This window comes from Bactrocera dorsalis, chromosome 3 (assembly GCF_023373825.1).
Source record: "Bactrocera dorsalis isolate Fly_Bdor chromosome 3, ASM2337382v1, whole genome shotgun sequence".
NCBI lineage: Eukaryota > Metazoa > Arthropoda > Insecta > Diptera > Tephritidae > Bactrocera > Bactrocera dorsalis.
The window spans coordinates 50,280,991-50,298,193 of NC_064305.1; the positions used below are offsets into that span (position 1 = coordinate 50,280,991).

The 17,203-nt window shown below is 33.5% G+C and overlaps 1 protein-coding gene across 3 annotated transcripts in view; it reads right to left on the bottom strand.

Annotated features, from left to right (window-relative positions):
* Positions 1 to 7,357: 7,357 nt before the first annotated feature.
* LOC105229159 (uncharacterized) overlaps positions 7,358 to 17,203 on the bottom strand; it is a 94,684-nt gene continuing 84,838 nt past the window's right edge. For all 3 annotated transcript variants that reach the window (XM_049451200.1, XM_049451201.1, XM_049451199.1), the window contains exon 6: positions 7,358 to 17,174. In XM_049451200.1, the coding sequence (XP_049307157.1) occupies positions 15,631 to 17,174 (1,544 nt within the window). In that variant the 3' untranslated portion in view covers positions 7,358 to 15,630. The remainder of the gene's footprint in view (positions 17,175 to 17,203) is intronic.

The window sequence follows — 17,203 nt, forward strand, 5'->3', positions numbered from 1 at the left end:
ACGTTTTAGAGGCAATACATTTCATAAAAGAAGCTTGGGCAAATGTTCAAACGCAAACCGTTAAAAATTGCTTCCAAAAGACAGGATTTGACAAAAATAGAAATCTGGCTCCTGAATTCGATCCCGAAGATGACTTGCCGTTATCAACGCTGGCTTCGATTTTTGAATTATCAAGAGGCCTTGGAGAGTGTACTCATTCAAATCCGGATGACTTTGTCCAAATAGATAATAATGCATGGACCGAAAGCTCAGACTTCGAGTTAGACGTTATAATTGACGAAACCATAGAATCTATTGACGATAATAGTACTGATAATGGGAGTACTACCGAAGAAAGAAATGAAATTTTCTCAAACGAAACCGCATTGACTGCCGTTTCAAATTTAAAAAGATTTTGTAGCGACGACCTTATTGCATTCGGATTGTTGCCATCTGCAAAAAAACTTAAGCCAGTCTACAATTACCCAGTTTTTCAAGCAATGAATTTAATATTTATATTTTTTATATATTACTTCATGTGAATTTACATGAAATTTATATTAATTTTTGAAGTACATAATACATACATAAATTCCTGTTTGAACAATGTTATATGAATTTTTTTGCATTTAAATCTGAAAGTGGTGTGTATTAAGGACATAATAAAATTAAAAATTTATAAAATAGCTACCCACTCCATTGAGCGGACACCTCTCATGGGCGGTCAAAAGTTGACTGACGGTGAGTGTCCGCCTAAGGGAGTTTTCACTGTATATGTGTGTAACTAGATACATATAAAGTACAAAATACATATAGTATACATACCAAAAAACTTGTACAGCGTGATGGTTCGACCTCATCTCAACTTTAGAGTTGCATATAAAAGTTGGAAAAATGCTGCTTTTATTAGTTTTCGAAAACCAAAGGAAAAACTCTTTCAATGTTTGGAGTCTTTTATTTACAAATCGAAAATATTGCTTTTTAAGCAATTAAAGCATATAAAGTCAGTCTTCGCGGGCTGCTGCCGTCAAAAGAAAAAGAAGTAGAGAGAAGATAGATAAAGTTGTTAAATCGCTCGTTGTGGAATACATACTGTAGGTACTTGCACAGTTCAGAAGAATAATGTGTTTCATAAATTTCATTCGTGCAACGACTAGTACAATACATATGTCATTGAGAAGTTGTCAACTTTGCTATATTTTTAGTGAATTTACTAAAATGACAGAAGAAAAGTATGAGTGAATTTTTTTCCAAATCTTTCAGAGGTAAAAATGAAAGGTGGAATCTTTATGGGCCCGTAACAAAACAAAATTAAGGATTGTTATATTTTCTCGAAGTTACTTAGTAATAAGAAGAAAAAAGTCTGAAACAAGTTTAAGGTAGCATGCATAATTCTTTTGGAAACTATTAGGCTGGCAATTATGACAAACCAATCACTGACATGATTACAATTTTCTCCATCATCGGATGTAAAATGTTTCTAAAGATGGACATGTTACATTCTCGTTTAGATAAATTTAAAGATAATAGAGGAGTTTATTCGAAAGGACAAGAGGAACCTTTTCATCAAGATATAATGGAACTTGAGAGATCTTACCAAGGCCAATATATGCTTAAAGAAAGCAAGAAAAGTAAAAGTGAATGTATTAGATATTAGTCTTGTTTGAAAACAATTTATCAAGTATTGAAATTTTCCTAATTTCTAAACAGTGGCTGTTCTGTACCCAATACTCAAACGTATATACTTTTCCACTTAATTGTAAGCAAAGAGAACTTAATTTTGAGTTGTTTACGTTTGGAAACATTGGTCTGGTCCTATTATCCTCACAATACAGCACTCCCTCTTAATATATGATAAGCAATACTTTTGTATGGACGGCTGTATGGTACGTTATGTGCTGATGTTAATAACTAAAGTTTCTATAAATGACGACAAATGACATTCATTCCTGGAGCCATTGTAACGCAACAAGTGGTCGTGACCACAACCTTCTATATGGTTTGTCCGGAAAGTAATAGGACTGATTTTCTTCCGCCGCGACTGTATTCGGTAGAGGGCATTCCTAGCTAAAGAACGAGCGGCTGGTCAGTTGTCTCCGAGCACCTGGAGCTCTGGAGAGTCAGTACAAACATTTTCCCGCGACGTGTTTCTGTAAGTGGTGCAAGCCTAAAATGCAGCGTTCGTTAGAGCAGAGGTAGGGGAGACCGGGGTACCTGCGGCACTTTTTTTTGAACCTGGATATCTCAGAAAATATCCAACGAATCGAAACTTATATAATCTTGAACGAGTCTCACATTATTTAAAAAGAAGATGTTGGTGAGACTTTTCTTGAAATTGTAGCGGAGACAAATTTATTTAAGGTTAATTGAAAAGAGTCAAATCTGCTGAATGTACCCCGGGGCGGGGTAGCTCCGGCAATTGCTGGGGAACCTTTGTCGTTCATGTGGTGAGATTTAGTTATTAAATAAAAAACCCTGTTTTAATCTTTTTACGTTTTTTAAATATAAAGGGATAAACAAAGCGTTGCCTCCTTGGCTTTTTTTTTTATTAAATATAAAGAGATAAACAAAAAGCATATTTTATGGTACTTTAGTTGCCTTCTTGGCTTTAAAAAATATAAAGTTATTTGATGTTGAAGCCACTTAGATCGATTTCAAATATATACTTAGGGCGACTACGTGATGTTGAAGCAGGATTCACCGGGCTAGGAAGTTTAAATATAATTTCGCTTTTCAAAACCAATGATATATCCTTGTTCTCGGGCTTGACAAATATAGGCTGCAGAACATCAAGTTTCCTAAGAAAGCTAACTGTGAATGTACATGACATTCATGATTTCAGCAACATAATAAACTTTTTGTTTACAGGTTTGAGGAGGTGCGGCAAGAACATAATCTCCCACATTCAGTTCGAAGTTATCAGTGAATTCATTATTTGAAAAATTCTCCATCTCCGGCGTTTCTTTGCCACCAACGAAAGATCCAACTGATTGATCAGTGTCTGCGTATTCAACACTTATGTTACTTTCGTCAGAAGAATCAATATCATTTCTAACGGAACCTTTAGGCTTTTTAGTCTTCAGCTGGATTTTTTTTTATTATTTTTTGTAATTTTGTTCTTACGAGCATTTTTTTTTTACCTAGAAACTGAATGTTTCTTTTTACTGTTTGAGAGTTTATTGTTTCCTCACACGAACTAGTCAAAATTCGAGAGCAGCCAGATCGAGCAGTGGTTTTAGAAGCATTTAAACGGGAAATGGGACGAATTTGTTCTGGTGTTTGGGAAACAGGTGCACTAACACTTTGATCTAGCTGAAGTGGGTCTGTAATATTAACAATATTATCAGGCTGAAGCGGAAGAGGTTCAGTCAAACTATCCTCATCCGTATGATCTGCCGGAGCGAACTCATCTTCGCTAAAATTTTGGGAGTTGAAGTGATATATTCCTGTTGACTGGAAACCACTGATTATATTTTCTGATCTGAATGCTCTCTGGAATGGTAAGTTAGACAGGTGGGCAACTTCGTATATCGTTATTCTCTTTCCTGGATTGTTTGTCATAAAATCAGTAAAAGATGTTTGAAGAAATTTTTTAAATGGTCCGTAATATGACAAGTCAAGTGGCTGGAGACAGTGCGAAGTATGAGGGGGAAACGACAATAGATGTATTCCATTATCCCGTGAATAATTGATGCAGTCAACGCTGCAGTGAGATGAATGGTTGTCGAGAAGCAAAATAATCGGTCCCTCTTTAGAACATTTAGTGTTATTTTGAATGTGTTTAAGAACGTCAATAAACAATTCCGACATCATCCAACCACTTTTACTGACTAACCCCATAGATCCCGAAACACATCCATTTAAAAATTTGGAACTATGTCGTACGCGTGGAAAAACGTAAGCTGGTGGAAGCCGATTTCCACTGGCGTTGATTATTCCTACAAGGGTGACCAAACTGCCTCTCTCAGCTGAAACAGCTTGCCCAACTTGTCGTTGACCCTTCGTTGCAATTATCTGAAAAGCACCTCGAATTTGTTAAATATTATAACTAAAATCGTTAATTAATTTACAAACCTTTGGCGAATCAACGACGGTCGTAATACCAGTTTCGTCCAAATTGTATATATCATTTGGTTGAAATGAATACGCCTCATAAAGTTATTTTAAGTTTAAATAAGATTCGTCGACAGTTTTTTTTGAGAAACCTTTTAGTCTTGCTAAACTAGTTCGCTCTGGCTTACGAAGAGTTAGGCTCGAATTCCGTTTCATAAAACCATATAGGCAATCCTCCCCAGCTTCTTTCTGAACATTCCATTTTTCAGGAAAGTCTTTGCCGTTAGCGACAGCGCATTGGTATGCCAACTTCTGAAAACTTATATATGATAACCCATATTGATAATAACAACACTGTTTAATGTAGTCCACTAGTTCGATTTCTTCCTTCATCGTAAAAACTTGTCTCCAGGTAAATTTTGACTGGTAAATAGCATCTCCAGCCGTGTGACCGGCTAAAGGATCTTGTTTCTTTACTCGGGATTCGATGGTTTGTCGTTTTAAATTATATTTTTTACCTGCAGACGTTGGCGTTTCTACACCGTTTAAAACATCTGCAACTGCCTTTCTCATCCCCCTTTCGTCAATATTCGATTGTGCTTTACGCTTATAATTTCGAACCATTTTTCACTTTCTATATAAATCTATAAAAAAAAAAATTATACGGGGCACCTTCGGCGAATTTGTATTTCTGCCCGGGGCATATTCGGCCAAAATATAGGTTCGCTGAATGTGCCCCAACACAAAACGCTGTATCTACCCCGGACATTCCCATTTTCGTTTTCTCTATTTTATTTTAAGCAATTCACTCTTTTTATCCCTTACTCACACTTTTTCACAGAGTTAACATCCTCACCTTTTAGTTTTGATCAAAGTTTAAAAAAAAGTGAAACACAAAAAGTTTAATACACTTTTATTTTAGAGTCGAAAACACTATCAGCACTCCCGAAAACACAAAAGCACATGTAAATTTGTCGAATGCATAGAGAGAGATGTGAGACTACAAATCGATATTTTTTATGAGTGGTGGGTAAGTGTTCGCTACTTTATGGTCAATGCACATTGTTCCTTCATACCGAAAACGCGATTGCCGAATGTACCCCAAAGCCGAAGCTACCCCGGTCTCCTCTACGCTATTAAATTCTGTATGAAACTCGATAAATCTGCGACAGAGACGTTTGATACGATCAAACGAGCTTTCCCAGATGTTGCTTTAGCAAAATGTGGTGTGAAAACCGTGCTGGGAGAGCTGCGACTTCAACAAATACCGACAATGTCGGGATCCAAGCAGCATGCACCTCGGCTTTCAAGGCTATTCCGGAGAATACCTTCCGTGACGCCTTCAATGCTTGGAAATCGCGCTGGCAGCGCTGCATTGGCGCAGAACGATTGGTTCAATAAATTTTTTTAAGTCGACTCAGTCCTATTACTTTCCGGACAAACTCTGTATAAAACAGTATAAAACAAAGTTACTATCACGAACGAAGGAGATAGAGATTACCCCAAGTTTTTACCGTTACTTTTTCAGTTTCAAGAGGTGAATAAATTTATAGTGAAAAGTAGTAAACTTTTTTCAATTTGTATGACTTTTAAGGGAGGCAGGGGGTAAGGTCAAACAGCACGAAAAAAGGCATGTTTTTGTGATTTTTTTTCTAACGACACAGTTAAAATATATTTATTTAACGAAAAGTACATTAAAGTATGACATTTGAGGAATGTCTCGTCAAATTTTTATAAAGAAATATTGAAAACTATGGCAATGGTAGCAATTGTTCGGACGTGTCTCACAAAAAAGTTGAATTGCAGTGCCCCTCATAACTCGGTGCTGGATCATCTGAAATCAAAAAACCCAAGTTCATTCGTTAGATAATAGTTTGCCCCAGGTAACGCTGTCGAGTTTTTTTTTTTTTTAATTTCAATTTTTGAATTTTTTTGAAGACTTTGAAGTGAAAAACACAATTTTTTTAGAAAAAATCGGCAATTTGTTATTGTAAAATCAAAATTATGAACAAAAAAAAAACTCGACAGCGTTACCTCGTAAAATATGTACAGAAATAGTGTTTAAAATTTCAAAAGGATCGGTGCAGTAGTTTTGAAGTTATGAGGGGCACCGACTTTGAAAACGTGAGTTGTGGGAAAAACACGTTTAAAGTTTCACAGACGCTCACAATCAAATCGGAGGGCGGAGACTTACAAGTGTGTATCTCCGTCAATTTTGCTTTAATTGCTCTCAAATTTTCACAGAATAATCTTAAGATATTGTACATTAATATACAATAAAAAATGCGAAAAAAAAACGAAAATACCATACCCTTCCCTTAAGAGACATTTTATTGCCTTGGGCTCTATTACAGTTTCTAATGAGTCCAATAATTGATGGTGAAGTTGATTTGAACAATTAAACGTTTGGCCGACAAATCAACAATATTCCAAACTCTGCATAACGTGGGGTTTTAAGAGTGGATTCTTCTAAGTAACATTAATATTCGCGTAAAATATTTCAGTTGTGGTTCCATACTTATTTTGACTCCTTATAGAATAATGTAGTTTCAAATTAAACATTTGTATGAACAGTTTTATCCAAACAAATTAGAAAAGTTTCCAGCGGCTTCAGGAAATTTGAAAACCCCTGAAATATCTATGGCCAAATAATATATTATTTGATATAGCGAGGGATATACCCCGTTTTTACGATCGATGTGCTCGAGTCTAAACATAATAAAAAGTCCACTAGGGTTTTTTCTTTTTTCTGAACAATAATTATTATTTATAATTATTTATTTATTATTATAATTCATCATCATAATGATAATATTCTTCTATACAAATACATTCAATAACAACAATTTACTTATTTCATCGTTTACTTTACAAATACAATAATTATATTTTCTTTAATATTTATTGATTTCGGTTTTTTTATTACTTTGTCAATTAGTTGTGTTCAATTATTACTTTTCTCTTATAAATTAGTTCATGGTTTTGGGGGTTTGCCTCGTATTTTTTACCACATTTCAACTATGCTTTATGCTTAATTATTAATTTTTCGTAACTTGTATGCAGTTACTTCATTAATTTCAATAATTTATCATTTTGTTGCTCTATAACAATCAAAGAAATCTATTCTTTCGTGAATTTCTGAATTCTTATCTATGTATTTATGTTAAAATTTTTTTTATTAAACCATATTGTTCATACTTTCTCTTTTTTTCCGCTTCGTATCAATAAGCAATTTTTTCCCATTGAAATTCCTTTATAAGTTTTTTTTATGCAGTATTATATTAATAATTTTCTGTATATTTTTTATTGTGAATAAATTTGACAATTTTTCTTTTAATTTATTCGACCTACAACAGTTGACCTGTCTGTGTTTAGGATATAAAATTGAATTTTACATTAAGTTTAATTGCCTAAATCGTGTTTACTTCAAGGAAATTTACGTTTTTTGCATTGTAATTATCGATTCAATTTCTGATATACAAATGTACATATGTATTCAATTTCAATATCAGTTATTTAATTTACTGATCGTTTCCGCTCTCTGATAATGTGTTTGTGTTTAATTTGTTCCGTGCGTATATGTGTGTGTGTATGTATATGTAAATGTGACTGTGACTGTGTTTTTCGTTATTGAACTAACTTAATTTAATTAAGTTTAAGTGGAAATAATTATAATAACTATAATATAATAACATTGCCTGCAGTGTATGCTGACTGAAATATAAAACAAAAAAAATTATTATTTTGTGTGTTATCAAAAGTGCAACTTGACGGTTGCTTTCAAAACGCCTCATTCCTTCGTTTAGCATTCTTCGTGCTACCACCTCATTCACCCAAATTTATTTTATTACTCGTACATATAGGTACGTATGTAGTAGTCGGTCCAATCGTAGTTAATCACGTTTAAGCAACTCTATTCCGTTGATTATTTATATATATTTTGTATTAATTTTTGTACGCAAGGTTATTTTTATATGATTTAAAGTAATTCAATTCGTAATTTAACTAATCGTTGACATTTTTATTTATTTAATGACTAACCACTCTCTACCCTAGCTCTTCCCTTATGTCTTCGTCTAAACATTTAAATCTAATAACCTAAAATTTCGATTTTTCTGCAACTATTAACTTTATTACATGTCATTGACGTTTTTTTATCATTACTTTTTAATTTTAATACAATAAATTAATATTAATTTATTATTTAGGCATCTATTCATGTTAACTATATTATATCAAAAGTTATACAAAAGTATCTCGTAACAAGTTGTTGTTTATTCTAGTCGATTTCTCGCTTCCATCGCATTGCATTCTGCTTGTATTGAATTGTTGGTTTGTGTTTGTCTTTCAGATTTAGCGATCGAGTCAAATCGAGAAGTCAATATTATGGAAATTATCAATTATTTAAAATGGGTGTCAATTTTAAATTACAACAAAATCCGACAGCTTTGCACATACATACAAACAGCAACACACATAAATCATCGGGCACTATTAAAAGTAATTACTGAATACATTCACAAAACGACTACATCTAAACCTAAAACAAAATTATTAATGTAATTTTTGTATAGGAAACGCAGGCGTATGGAAAAACTATATATTTTCAATGTGATGTAAATTCAGTTGGAATATCTGTCTGCTTAAATAAGGAAAACACCCAAATACATAAAACGCAACAGAACTGTATGGTATACTGAATAGCAACAGATTCTAGATGAATGTTAAATACATTCAACACATTATAAAAAATTATATCCCAGGATATATTATTCCTTTGAATACCGTAATAAATATCTGACACAAACTCACTAAATTATTGTGATAATTAATTATTACAGTAACTACATCTACCATTTTGATTTGTTTTGGCATTTAGCCAGCAATCAAAAGAGGATCCTGGTGCTAAACATATACATACATACATAGGTATACATATATTTATATACAAGTACGAATGTGATTTTCATTATTTCAAATAGAAGCTAATTTAATTAACGATTTGACCATTCGAGCTGCAAAATTAATATTGTTTATACTATACATACATATTCAATATATAATCTCTGAACCTTCTTTACAATATGCGATAATCTTTTATTGTCAATAATTTATGAAGCTACAAGTAATTCAAAAATATCAATATGTACACATGCATTTTTACCATTTTTGCCACTTGAACAATAGCGTCCACAGAAAATTTTAATAAAAATGTTAATGGTCGAATGGAAATGAGCTGTGCATGTATCGATTGGATGGGTATGTATCGTATACAGCCAGGGAGGAATTTAAATTTAACAAATGTGCTGTCATTAAAACATACAAAATATGGGCTGTTCAATAATGTGTATATTTCTGTAATTATAATTCGAAGTTAAAAATTTTGTAACATCATAAATTTGAAAATTTTGAGCCGATTTCATAAGCATGTAATCAAAATTATAGCAAAGTGTAAAACAAATTTAGTTTTTAGCTAACATTGACATATTTTTATAGGCACATGTACATATGTATGTATGTGTATAATATCTTCGTATTCACTTCTTTCATAAAGTAATCTGTCAGTTTAAAATACATTTACATAGTTTATCATACTGTTGGTTTATAGGCAATTTTTTGTTCGTTTTCATAGAAAATCGCTTTGAATCATTGGAAACGAATGTTGGCATCAACAGTAGGTAGTGTCATATGTAGTATGTACATAAGTAAAAGTTTTTCCACTCAATACATTCACACCTTCCATTACACTCTCGCAACATATAAAGTACAGGGTTTGTCTGGAAAATAATAGGAGTGAGTCGATTTAAAAAAATTTATTGAACCAATCGTTACAATTCTTCAAAAACTTTCAAAATAGGCTCCTCCTGCGTCGATGCAGCGCTGCCAACTCGATTTTCTAGCATTGAAGGCGTCACGGAAGGCATTCTCCGGAATAGCCTAGAGAGCCGAGGTGCATGCTGCTTGGAACCCCTTTCATCGGTCTTTTCAGCCAAGGAAACAAAAACAAGTCCGGGGCCTCAGGTGGTGTGAGCCGGAGCATTGTCGTGGTGCAACTTCCAATCGCCTCCGATGTCTTTTCGGACCTGATTGAACCTTCGTTTGAGTCTCTTGAGGACTTCCACATAAAACTTGGCATTGACGGTTTGTCCAGGAAGAATAAATTCATGGACGATTCCTTTAATGTCGAAAAATACAATGGTCCTCGTTTTCACTTTGGATTTCCCCATACCTCCGGTCTTCCTCAGCGATCTCTTCCCGGCCCTCTAAAAAGTCCTGATGCCACCGAAACACACAACGTCTTGCTAAAGCAACATTTGGGTAAGCATGCATGACCACATCAAATGACTCTTTCGCCGATTTACCGAGTTTCATCCAGAATTTAATCGCGTACCTCTGCTCTAACGAACGCTGCACTTTCGGCTTGCACCACTCACAGACACACGTTGCACGAAAATTTTTGTCCTGAACCTAGCTAGTTAGGAACGCCCCCTACCGAATCCAGTCGGTGCGCGCACGCTCCGAAGTACAGTCCTATTACTTTCCGGACAAACCATGTATCTAGTTTTGTTCATCTAACGGTTGCTTGCATGACATAAAACTAATTAGAGGAATTCTCTGGCTCTTGCAAGATTGCAGATTGCAAAAATCCTATACCGAAATATACAAGAGCACGAAAGCACCCATTGCAGAATCTAGTGATATATGAACGGCTGATTCGGTCAATTTATTGTAAATGACTATTGTGCATAGCTATTGTGAATTGGCGTACTTTCTGCATTCATTCTTAACAAAAAAACTGTAACCAATCTTTATAATTTAAATAGAAATTGTAAAATCTATTTAAAATTTACCTTCCTCATTTAACGTCAAAATATTTATTTAAGGGAAATGACAGCTACCATAGGGTTGCAATTATTTTTTTACGTGTCATTGCACGGGAATAAACATGGGTTTTGGTCTGACATATTTTACAGCCATTGCAAATAATTTTCTGCGTGTATTTGTTGTTGTGCCGGTGCACCAAGAGAAAATATCTGCAATTCGTGCACCGTGCAAGGGTTTTGCAAGAGCAAGAAAATACCCCTATTGAGTTAAATATCCACCAGTCTGTGTAAGCTGTAAATTGAGATATCTTAATAATACTTTACACACAAGTTTCTTGGCCCCATAAGAAAGTTGGTATTCCAGATGAATGGAATCGGACCATTGCCACGCCCCCAAAAAGTCATTAGTCGAAAACCTATTTTACCATAGCTAAGCTCCACAACAGGATACAAAACAAAAATTGTGTACTACGAATCGCATTAAGGAGCGGCATCTTGATGTATGTAAGATATCTTACGAAAGTTTAGTAAACGTATAACAATAGATATACTGTAGTTTAATGCCGAAAATGTGTGAAAGCGGTCAAGGAATTATTAATAAAATTGCGTGGAAACACTTAATTAATGTTAACCGTTAACACAAGCAGTCAAAATATACTCAATATAGTACATTTGTTGATTTCAACCTAAACAAACAAGTGAAAGGTAAGATAAGTTAATAATAATCCATTGACGATTTAGTAAAACAAGGAAACGCTTTTGATCTTAGCGAATTACGAAAGTACAAAAAGTTCGGTTACACCCGAACTTAGCCCCTTTTTACTTGCTTTGTATAATTTTCTTGTATTTACTCGGCACTCAAAATATTTTAATTTAGTTCTGTTACAGAGAAGAACACAGAGCGTGGACCCGAGTACAAGCAACCCGCTACTTTTTCTCTTTCCCTGTGCCTCCATTCCTTATGAAGCTACGGGTTGACAAAACAAATTTTTCCCCATGTGAATGGGATTTCAGAGTGATAAAAGAGCACATGTGTATTAAAATATTGAAAACACATTCTGTAAATAAAAGTTTGAAGGTCTGTCAATTGAGTTACAAGAACATAAGTGCAAAGATGTTTAACGGATGTAAAAGTTTTTAACTGCATGCACACTTTGAATTTAGGATGTTAAAGAGACAAACCGAGGTCTTTCAATTTATCCATATACAGTATATAAAAATACTACAATTTTTCAATTACAGAAACGATAAATATTTTTTCCGGTGAAGAATATTCAATTTACATACTTAGGTACATATAACGGCAGCAAATAACGATCGTTCACAATTTTAAGTAACATATGGGTATAGTAATACCAATACACCACCAAATTTATACGATTTATGCAGTTACAAACATGTTTTTTTTAACTACTCGACACGTATTACTTTCCAAATATGTATAGGTGTATACATAGTTTTATATGGCATTTACTATGCTTTTGTTATTTATATATACATACATCTATAAACATATGCACCTATGTATGTATATATGCATATATACTTATATGTATATGTATATTATACATTGTTTTATATATTTTAATTATAGTTTTGGATTGACGGTGTTTTGTTATAAAATTAATCTTATTACCATTTACCTTTACAATAATTCTTATTTATACTTTTACTGTGCGCTTCATTGATTAAAACTAAATAAAAATGCTGTTCTTATATTTTTTATACCGATTTTGTTTGTTCACATAATAACAATAAATCTCATTGTTATTTGTTTAATTGTGGCTGAGTGTATTTGCTTTTCCGAATAATCTGCATTGTTGACAGCTCGCAAACATACTATGAATTATTTACATATGTATGTATGTGTGATAATTTCTCGAGAAATGTGCCTACGATATTGATCCTCGTTGGTCACAAATTTCTGTCAATTAATTGCTAATAATGTTTTATTAAAGACTTTTTTTGCTTGTTTATATTCATTTTCGTTAGTTATTACTGAATCTATTGTTACGAAAACAATTGTATATATGTATGTGTTGGTATATAAAGTCGCATTAGTAACCATAATTCTGCATTTCCGAAGTTTAAAGTCGGTAGTTGTGTGTTACATTGCTCCTTTAATTTTAGATTTAATGTGTCTCTAAGTTGTATTAATAATCATTTACTTTTTGTTTTGCTTGCTCTTGTGTGTGTGTAGTTTTAGTCTAATATTGTGTTTATTTGTTGAAGATACAGTATTTCTTTAGATTTAAATCAAGTAAATTTTACTATTTTAAATATTGGCTTTCGGTTTCTTTACGTTTTGTTTTATTTTAATAAAGTACTTATAATAGGGCTTTACCTAAAAAACTAAACTTTTGGCAGTTTTTGGTTTAAATATTATTTTCTTTTTTATATATTATCTTCAGTTTATTTCTAACTGTAATAAAATATGATTTATTTATCTACGCAAGTGAAGTTTTTGTTCTTTTGCTTTGGATTAGTCGTACTTGTATGTTGATTCATTTACAATGTCAGTGAGTATGTATGTATGTATGCATATGTATGTATGTGCTGAATTTCCATTATAACTTATAATATGTTTATGAGCAATGTACATATACATGTACAAAAACATATATTATTTGCGAGAATATCTCTATTTAGACCCATCGTAACATTCATAGTTATTCGATAATGACATCCATTTCATACCATTCAAAACAAATGCTAATAGATATTAAAATTTTGGCGACTGAACATTTACATTTTAAAGAGAAATTCAAAGCACCTATTCCATAAGTTATTTCTTTAATTCTCATATTCCAGCCGCCGCTCATATCAGCTCCAGTGTAAATATTGCTTTGAACACTTAGACGACTGCACGACAGCGATGTTTTCTTGTCTGCAAATGTCGTCTTGATGCTAGCTTCAGCTGATGTACACAATTTCCCTGCTGACGTACTAAAATTGTTCACTTGAATGAAATTTAAGTGTTTTGTTCATTAAAATTTTTTGTGCAAAAAATAACAGACCGATTCCTTGGTTTTAAATGACCAATTGTTATTGCACATGATACAAGTATATCAGAGGTTATTTTATGCTTCTGTTGGTAAGCTTGTTAGAGCTTTGAACAATACATACATTCATATTTTATTGGTAATTTAAATATTTAATAGATGCTCCCTGTCCCTTGCCGTCCTCTATGTGTTCCATGTAGTTATATGAAGTGTATACAACAGTTAATTTATGTAAGGGTGCAAGCAACTCTGACGTTCAAAGACTAACTGAGCGCAAAGCTGAAGGAAGCGAGAAATAAGCTTCAAAACTATGTACATACGTATATTTTCATACGAAATTGCATAGGCACTCGCTTGGTGGACGCTGACCAAAGCTAAAGCCGCAATTGATCGCCTTTCGGCACCGACTAGAGTGATGCATAGTTCATTTGGATGTTGATCTCACATTTTCCTTATTATTTTCAGGCGAAAACTTATGGAATTCCCTAATTCATCGGAATTTATTAAATACCTGAGGTTAATTTTTTGTGCACAAAACTTTAATTAATTAATTATATTTCTAGTTTTAACTAAAATTATATTCGAGCTGAAACATTTGTGGTTAAAAGAAGCTATTACAAACAAGAAACAAAGCAAAACAAAACAGTATAATAGCAAAGTATGTGCGGAAGTCAACGTTGAATTTTGCATCTACTCTGCTAAAATCAGCACTGATCGAAATTAGCTGTGCGCTCGTTCGTCTTTAAGCTCCACTAAGCCGGCACCCTAAGTACATATGTATGTATATTCCAAACACCAGCATACTATTAAATTTGGGGAAATTTCAAAGCAGGCAAAGGAGGCAATGATAATCTATAAAGGTGTGAAACTTTTGTTACATATATGTATGTATAGTAAATACTCATTCGAATTGAGCGCAATTGCAAAAGCTCAAAGTATTTCAAAACTAAAACGAATGTCGAAAAACGTGTTGCCGGGGTACGAGCAAGTCGGCGTCCTCGGGCAGCAAAAGTTGTCTGCTGCAAACGCGCACAATGGACACAAAGATAGTTTTGCGGCATCCTTTTTGACTTGTTAAATAAAATATGTACATATAAATATGTAACATTATAATTGAATATTTGATTACAATTTATTGTTTGAATTTGACACTAAGACTCATATTTCAATAGGAGTTGTACAGTGAAAACGGAATCGAACTTATCCGAAAAATATTTGGCTTAATCAATTACAAATCTATTGATTTTACAAATTTATGTCTTTATATATACATATATAAGTACTTGTATGGGAAAAAGTGAGCTGACTGGTTAGGATTATGATTTCTCCTAGTTATGAAGTAGTTTATAACTACTGAATTTTTACTGCCCGAATAATGCAAACTACAACAATGTATGGCAAAAAATCATGTGATAAATGGACAGAAACAATAAACATATCCTAGGGAAATTAATTTCATGTATACATGTAACGAATATGTAGGTATGTATATAAACGCCAGTAGAAAGAAGTATTTCATATTTTCAATGTCTTCCTTGTTGCCTAATATTGTAGGCAACCATCAAGACTTCTGACAACTACTTTTTCAGCCAAAACTCATAGTGCTTTGAAAACTTGAATTTAAAGAACAAAGCCAGAATTATGACAAGATGTTCACACTTATGTGGAAAATGTAAAAACTAGTGAAGGGTTTTATGAAAAGTAACATGAAATGAAAATCTTGCGAATACAGAGACATCAAACGCTGTTATTTGAAAAGGCAGCACGGGGAACTATAATATGACAAGGGGTTGTCGCAGAGTAGACCATGTCCATGGGGACCGCCACCATCGCCGCCACCAATCATTAATATTGAAATTATAGTAGTAAATGATCTGATAATTTTTTTCTGCATTGTTAAAATAAAATCTGTCAATGCTATCCTTATTATTAGACTTACAATTGTTTGTGTAATTGCAATAATTTAAGTTTTCTTTTGTTTTTAGATAATTGTTTAAATTTGATGTTATTTCAATTACATCATTTTTATGATATTTAGTATAGTCTGTGATGGTAGCGATATTAAAATTTCTAATTTTACTACTCTTTTTCCTACGATAGATTTTAGTATTACTATTAAAATACAATTGGCTATTTAATCTATAAGTAATTTTATTATTATTTCCTATATTCATCTGAACATAATTATACCTTACATAGCCCCTGTACTTAGTACTACGAATGCAATTCTCATTTAATCGATTTAATACACCATATTCTGTACTGAACGCTGTTTTCTTCCCATTCCATTTACCATTTGTAGTTTTATTTACGCTTACTAATCTATTTCGATTTTGATGTCCACTTAATTCTTGATTTCTTTGCTTGATTTCTTTTGAATTTTTACACTTAGTATTACCACTTTTGAGGTTTTTCTCAATGCAACAATGTATAAATCTGCCACATTCATGGACGCTACGACTGATGCTACTCGTATTGATTTCGTAAATATCACTACTAATATAGAGTATGGTGGGTTCTGTGAAGTTTTCCAACGAACTGACGGTCCAGGCTATTTTTTGAATTTTTTGTTTTATGGCAGAATGATCAGCCAAGTAAATGAATTCATTTGTTGCAAATATAGCTGAAGAAAGTTTGTACCTCACCCTAGATGGGGAATGTCTGACATAAAAATGCTTTGAACTCTGCAGTATGTATTTACGCAGCTTTTGATTCGGGTGTGTCTGACTTTTTAACTGAATTGCGGCAGTTTGACTCGTCAGCAAACACAGCATTGCGCTGAGCAATAACAGCATGTGGTGTCCACTTACATCTTTTGGTACTGTTTTTTGTTGTAAGCGGATGGCCACCGCCGATGAGGCGTAGTACGGTATGGAACAGCGATTTGTCACCGACGGTACTGGTGGGCAATCGTCCGAGATCGCGGCTTCAGGCATATCGGCCGTGTTCTCGTCGTAGTAATAGATGCCATCATAGAGGGCATAATATTGTAAACGATCGATTTGGCCACTTACGGCTGTTGCTGATCTATTTTTTAGTGCAATTGATATGCTGGCAGCCATTTTATTCGTCGAGTCTTTCGCCAAGGTTGCTTCCAAACGGGCATCCAATCGATACTGGCCAGTCGCCGTTAGCGTGATATTGTGTAAACGTGGAGTTGAACTTACAATCGGAGAAAAATTCTCTTTATCTTGTATGAACTCATTGCAAGAGGCACAAATTCCATCTGCGATGTTATTACAGTAGCTATAACAGCATTCGGCAGGCCCATAGCTTGATTTACGCAATTGTTCACCAGTTTCTGGTATGCTCTGATCTGAAAGATAACTTTAAATTGGTAGCCCA